We start from the raw sequence: 6865 nt of genomic DNA, 5'->3' as shown, positions 1-6865 counted from the left end.
GATATAAGACCATTGGCATATAGAAGACAAGAATTACCAGACGATTTGATATAAGACCATTGGCATATATAAGTCCAACCAAACATAAGACAATTTGACACAAAATTCGATTCGTGTGAACCTTCTCTTTCTCTCCCTTCCATTAGCCATTATAAAAGTCGTTATCTTTTTGTTGTGTACATAAAATGAAGAAATTTAAACTACCTTCCTATTTCGTATTTAAATTTTGTTGTATCTTAGTGATAAAATAATTAAAAGGATCCTGCTAATTAAAGCTAGTTGAGAAATGTAATGCACCAAAGGTCTAGTAGATTTTATTGGGTCATGGGTTTACGCAGATTCATTTAGGAGAGGATGTAGGGGGCGAAGTGTAACATCCGTGTTCGGGAAAACCTTACAAAATAGGAAAATTGGTTAAGGGAGTTATGAGATATGAGTTATGAGCAGAAATGGGGAAAAACCAGGGGTAACTGAGGAAGGTCGAAAAAATAACTTTAGTAGGAGGAAATTGGGTTTAGTCTGATGATTCCGAGCTAAGTCCAGTTTTCGCCGAGCTAAAATCAGTTGGCCATGATTTTTGGGAAATTTAGCTGGATATTCCGACAAGCCGAGTTTTTCGGGACTTGGTCGGAATTCGAGAGCAGACAGCTTTAAACGCGCTAAAGCAAAAGTGCAGAAACGGTTATGGATTTAGCCGAGTAAGCGATAGCGCGGAAACGGTTATTTATCGGGCAAAAAGATGCGCGGGAGCGGTTATTAGCCGAGATAGTGTGCGGATTAGCGCGGATACAGTTTCTGGGCGGTTTTCTGCGGAAAATCGTGTGAGCGCCTATATAATAAAGGCTTCTGGCTCATTTTTTCTTCTTCGCGCAGCCAAAAAACTCAGAAAGATTGAGAGAAACCGTTTTAAGAGAAGTTTGTTTAGTCGAGAGATATCGGATTCTAGCCGAGAGCGACTGCAATTCTGTCGAGCGTGGTCCGGATTCTGTTGAGCGATCGTGGGAACGGGTCTGAGCGATCGATATTTCTGGCTTTACCGAATCTGTCTGAGAAAAGCTAAGGTGAGTGCGTGACCGTAGCCTAGTTTGGTTTTATTCTTGCTTAGATTCTAGTCGTTTGCGTGTATTCATGATATTTCTGCTGGCTATTCCGTGATGATCGATCCACCTTACCGGCGGTCTAGATCAGGTAAGGCGCTCGCGGCTGTGATGCTCGCCGAGGCTTGTCTGTTTGCGGAATGATCGGCCGGGTAAGCGTGTATGGTCATGCGCGGATAATTTTCTGTTTCTGATGAGCATTGGGCTCGATCTTTGTTTAATGCGATTGTACTTTGGCTCGGTGAGACGGGATGAACGCTCTCACTAAGCAGTTCTTTTTGCTTATACCTCCTTTGTGGATGCAGTTAGTAAAGATGTCTGATCAGCGCACACGGACTAAGGCTGTGAAGGAAGGGATGGTAGTATATGGATAGTATGTCACGTTACCGAGGGCCTCGTTTTAAAAAAATACGTCGTCTCGGGGCTTTACTGGGACTAACTAGTAAAAGGCTGGGATCCTCACGGACAGAAAAAGATTGCAGTCAGTTTGATAATGATCGAGTGACATTAAGGTCTAGTCGATGTAATAGCTTATATGGAAACAATCATTGTACTAAGAACCTCGATTTAATTCATGTATTTCTGTTTTAATCTACTTATGCACGGTTAAATCTGTCTAAACGAACCAAATGTGAAAAATGCTAAGTAAAATTCTGGATCGAAATTTGACTAAGTATAAGTTAAAAAGTAAAATCTGGGTTAGGATGCTACACGAAACCCCCCCCCCCTCGGTACGGTTTTTTAATTGGTTCGATAAATGATTTATCAAGTGGGTTTAGGAGTTGGATTTTTAAGGTATATAAATACAAGGCTTTAGAGATTGTAATTATATATTCACACAATTAATAAATAAAATCATAAACGGATGTCTTTCTTTTGTTTATTACTTTCTTGAGATTCACAGCAAATTTTATGAAAATTTTTATGTTTTGAAGGATGCTTCTTATATATATATATATATATATGTTTTTGGCTCTAAAAATATAATTTTAATGGTAGGCTCAGTTAACCAAAATTAAACAGGATTCTAATTTCAGTTTTCGTTTTAAATTTGGAGAAACCACTAATTTCGCTGATAGAAGCAAAGTATCAAAGATGGCTTATATTAGTGATCCTAACACAGAAGACTCGCTATCAAAATGTTATCGTGGTGTAGTTGGTTATCGCGTCAGCCTAAAACTAACACACTGAAGGTCTCCGGTTTGAACTCGGGCGAAGCCATTTCGATTTATTTTTGTATTTTTTATATTCTTTTATCTTTTAAACATGTATAGCTGGGAATGTACGCGTTGAACGAACCTTGTAGGCCAATTAGTTTGTTATCTTGATTTCTATTACAGATTGATTTTTTCATCTTGATAAATGATAATATCTCCAAAATGTGACTGACTTTTAATTTTTAATCTTACAAACAATTTTCTAATTGAACAGAAATCAATCAAGATAATATGATTTAATTATTTATAATGAATGCTAAACACATGAAATTAACAAAATTAGCGCCCACTAAAATACTCTATCAACTCCAATAGGAACAAATGCTGGAGAGATTGCAAGAGACAAGACAAGACCAAACATCAACACAGAGAATTACAATGGATTTAGACGTTGTACAACGTTCTATCGCCATTGAAACACAATCAAGAACAGTACCATTTGCATCAAAGAAGTCAACTAATAGTGAGGACGATGATGAACAAAAAAGAAACTATCTCATCAAGATTTCCGGAAATTACAAGAATCCATTAAACGAATTGAAGATCCAACATCATAAAAATTGAAAAATACATGAATGAAATTCGATGCCGATCAGGATCTCATGAAAGTAAATTCGATTTAAAACGCAAATCTTGATTCGAAACAGATTCACTGCACTAATTACAACTGAGAAAACAAAAGCAACTGATAAAATCGAAAACAAACCCTAAATCCATTTCCAAAACTCGAAACATCCTTCGAATCAGATTTTTTTTTAAAAACCCTAATCACTACTAATTCAAGAGCTGGTGAATTTCGTCACGGCCTTGGTACCTTCAGAGACGGCGTGTTTCGCGAGCTCACCAGGAAGCACAAGCCTAACAGCAGTCTGAATTTCCCGAGAAGTGATCGTAGGCTTTTTATTGTACCTAGCGAGCTTAGACGATTCCTGAGCGAGTTTCTCGAAGATATCATTGATGAAGCTGTTCATAATCCCCATGGCTTTGCTCGAGATTCCGATATCTGGATGAACCTGTTTCAGGACCTTGAAGATGTAGATCTTGTACGTCTCGACGCTCTTCTTCTTCATCTTCTTCTTCTTATTGCCGCCTGCGCCGCCGGCTTCCTTCGGCAGCTTCTTCCCGGCCTTTGGTTTCTTCTCCGCCGGAGCTTTCTCGGCCTTTGATTTCTCCTCTACGGGTTTATCAGAGGCTGGTTTCTTCTCCGCTGGCTTCTTCTCTGCTCTCGGCGCCATTGTTATGTATCTCTCTCTTTGACCTTTTTTTTTTTTGGTTCTGGGTAAAGAAGAAAGCACAAATCTGAGTAATTCGATGAAGGCGAGATTTTGATTTTATAATAGATCGAGTAATCGATATGATTGGTTATTAGACATCGACGAGGATCGATATGTAGGATGATCTTACCCGTTGATAATATTTTAAATCAACGGTACATCATAATCGTTACCAAAAAGATCATCATAGCGCGACATGGATTCCGTTCCCGCCTCACAATATTCTAAATGGGCCTTATTTAGGCCCAAACTGAGCTGATGTGAGTTGTGACTCGTGAGTAATAAATGAAGACAAAATGTTTAAGAAATACAGAAAGCTTAGTCAAGATGGTTTCGTGGTTATCACGTCAGTCTAAGGTGTCCGGACGAAGCCATTTGATATCTTCTGTTTTTTTTTTCTATTCCTATGAAAATATATCCCAGGTTTTTGAATCATAAACCTAAAATTTGTCTGCTAAACTACAAATCTGTTTGAAGAATCTGCGGAACAACAGTGTTCAAATTTACCTACGAAACATTGTGCCAAAACGCAAATTTTGATTCCAAGGAGTTTCATAACACTAAGTACAACTGATAAATGTTCAGAAATGAAATCCTCAACATCCTTAGAAAAATTTCCAAATCAAAGAAACAATACCTGAAAACTTAAAAGAAACTACATTGTCTACACTGTTCGAGGTTTCTGACAAGTTTAGAAGACGTACAACTATTGAGTTGTCTAATTAATTTATTTCAGGTGGACATGACTTATAATCAGAAAAGCCCATCTCATACCTTTTTTGGTGATGATGAAATGATTTGCGAGCAGTTGCTGGTGTGTTTGATTTTAAAGCAGAGAGGTTTTTGAGACAATCTTGCAAACTAAATCTATCTTGATTTACATTCATCTAAGACCATTCACAACGCGGGATGGGCGGAGTTCATTCGTGGGGCCCAATACTATTATTTTAATTTTTTTAATCGATTAGGCCCAAAAACTCGATGATACTGTCTCTCTGGGATAAGCCCGACGAGCCCGTATCGTCGAGGTTCACCGGCCTACGTGGCAAGCACTGATTGGCTGAAGTTTGGAGAAAAATTTTTAGGGTCGGGGTCGAACATTTGGGGTTATTTCGCATTCTCTTTTTATCACAAAAAAAAAACTTCCACGGCGATTTTGCGAAAATCGCAACTTCGAATCCAATTTTCCCCTCCGATCGAATCTCCGGTGAATCGTTGCTTCCCCTCCGGTCGATCAGTATGGTACGTCGTTCATATCCTTTAGAAGTCTTTTAATTGAGTTTTGGTCGGTTGGTTGAATCGATATTAGGGTTTTCAAAATTGGAGGAAAATTAGGGTTCTTCGGGAAGTTTTTTTGGGGGCTTTTGATGTTGATTATGAGTTGTTTGCGATTCATTGTTCTTATATTCAATCGGTTTCCGGATTTCGCGTATTAGGGTTTTAAAATTTGATGTTTTGAAATTAGGGTTCTCGAAAATGTTTATAAATTTTGGGGCTTTCATTTGGGATTGCAATTGGCGTCTAATTCGCTTGGGGCTTTTATAAATTTTGGTTCGCTTGTGTGAGTTAATCGCTTGTGTGAGTTAATCGCTTGTGTGAGTTAATCGATTTGTTGATCGCTTGTGTGAATCGCTTGTGTGAGTTGAAATGGTTCATTGTGTGTTTTCAAGTATTGAATGTTTAGGTCATATCGAATGTTTAGGTTGAAATGGTTCATTGTGTGTTTAGGAGTATCGAATCTTTAGGGACATCGTATTGTAATCGTGTTCTGGTTATATCGAATGATTAGGTTTAAGTAGTTACTTGAGTTTAGGTTTGTTTTCAAGTTTTTTTTTTCTCATTTGGTTCGGATATTTATGTAACTCAAATGATCAAATCGTTTATTGTGGACAGAGTATGCCAAGTTCAGAGGATGTCCCGTACTGGGCAAGAGCCATAACGAAGCAGAAAAAAGAGATTGAGAGGGTTAAGAGCCCGCTCTACAAAGCAGGCCCCGTAGATGGAAAGATGTTTTATTGGGAGGGTGAGCTGTTCGGACCAGCAGGATCGCCTTACGAGAACGGAGTCTTCAAAATCAGCATGGACTTCCCTCCGGAATACCCGTTCAAGCCACCAAAGGTATGACGCTTTAAACGGTTCAGGGTTTTGTAGTAATCGCTTGCTGAATATTTATTTTCTGCAGGTCTTCTTTAGAACCAAAATCTTTCATCCCAATGTAGGAGATCGTGGTCATATCTTCCTAAGGATGCTGACAACGGACTACTTCTCGCCTATTCACACCATCCATAAGATGTTCATTAATCTTCATGAGATGCTGACAAACCCTGAAATAGGTGAGGGGGACGACTTTGATGAAGCCAAAGCGAAGCTATACAAAGAAGACAAGGCGGGTTTCGATGAAAAAGCACGAGAATGTACTCTAGAGCACGCTACGGCTTAGAAAAAAATACCCTCTACCTTTGGCATAAATTTGGACATCTAGAAGATTACTAGTTTTACTTTCACTTTTGTTTTCTCAATTTAAGAACTCTTTTCATTTTATTTTATTCAAATGTTTAAAATAGTTAAAAAAAATTATTATTTTATTTTGTTGAACCCCAAAATAAGTATCAGGGTTGGACACCTATTTTTCACTCCAGGTTCACCTAAGGTTCTTCCACATTCTCTCTCCTCCAAAAATTATTAAAAAATGCTGATGAACCCCATCATGAGGTTCAGGGTTGTGGATGGTCTAATAACTTTTAAAAGAATAACGAACTCATTAAATAATTATTTGTTGTCTAAAATCCTTTATTAAAAATAAATAAATCAGAAACTCAAAACATCTTAACAATAAACCGAATGTTAAATATTTGAAAAAAAAACTAAAATAAATATAATTAAAATCTTAATTAAGAATAAATAAATAAAATACATCTATGGTCCCCGGAAATAACACTGCATCAACTGCCACAAGTACTAGTCTTCAATCTTACCTGAAAAAGAAGAGAGGGATGAATATTCCGGGAAAAATACTCAGTGAAGATGTGCTCTTGGAACACACATGATTCTTTGACATATTATTTGAAATAGCAATGATGTATATACATAATATAGATATCAAACTCAAGCAACAATCAACCTAGAATAACTCATATTATTATATAATATATATGATTCTAATAATTCTAAATAAATACAATCATATAATCATTTAAAACAATCAACCTAACGAATCTAATTCACATTTCTAAGGGTCGCAATCGCTTGGTACTCAATCTATGCCACAGTCCATTAA

The 6865-nt window shown here is 37.4% G+C and overlaps 2 protein-coding genes across 2 annotated transcripts; one reads left to right on the top strand and one right to left on the bottom strand.

Moving 5' to 3' along the window:
- Window positions 1-2912: 2912 nt before the first annotated feature.
- On the bottom strand, window positions 2913-3613 carry LOC18013981 (histone H2B.11). The gene has a single exon (XM_006418916.2). The coding sequence runs from the start codon at window positions 3547-3549 to the stop codon at window positions 3094-3096; it is 456 nt and encodes a 151-aa protein (XP_006418979.1). The 5' UTR covers window positions 3550-3613; the 3' UTR covers window positions 2913-3093.
- Window positions 3614-5484: 1871 nt separating this feature from the next.
- Window positions 5485-6028, top strand: LOC112084479 (ubiquitin-conjugating enzyme E2 29-like). The gene is made up of 2 exons (XM_024153623.1): window positions 5485-5706; window positions 5771-6028. Exons 1-2 carry the CDS (start codon window positions 5485-5487, stop codon window positions 6026-6028), a joined length of 480 nt encoding a protein of 159 aa, XP_024009391.1.
- The last annotated feature ends 837 nt before the right edge of the window (window positions 6029-6865 follow it).

This window comes from Eutrema salsugineum, unplaced genomic scaffold, assembly GCF_000478725.1.
Source record: "Eutrema salsugineum unplaced genomic scaffold, Eutsalg1_0 scaffold_4, whole genome shotgun sequence".
NCBI lineage: Eukaryota > Viridiplantae > Streptophyta > Magnoliopsida > Brassicales > Brassicaceae > Eutrema > Eutrema salsugineum.
The sequence above is the reverse complement of the archived record's forward strand: the minus strand, read 5'-3'. Positions and strand labels throughout refer to the sequence as shown.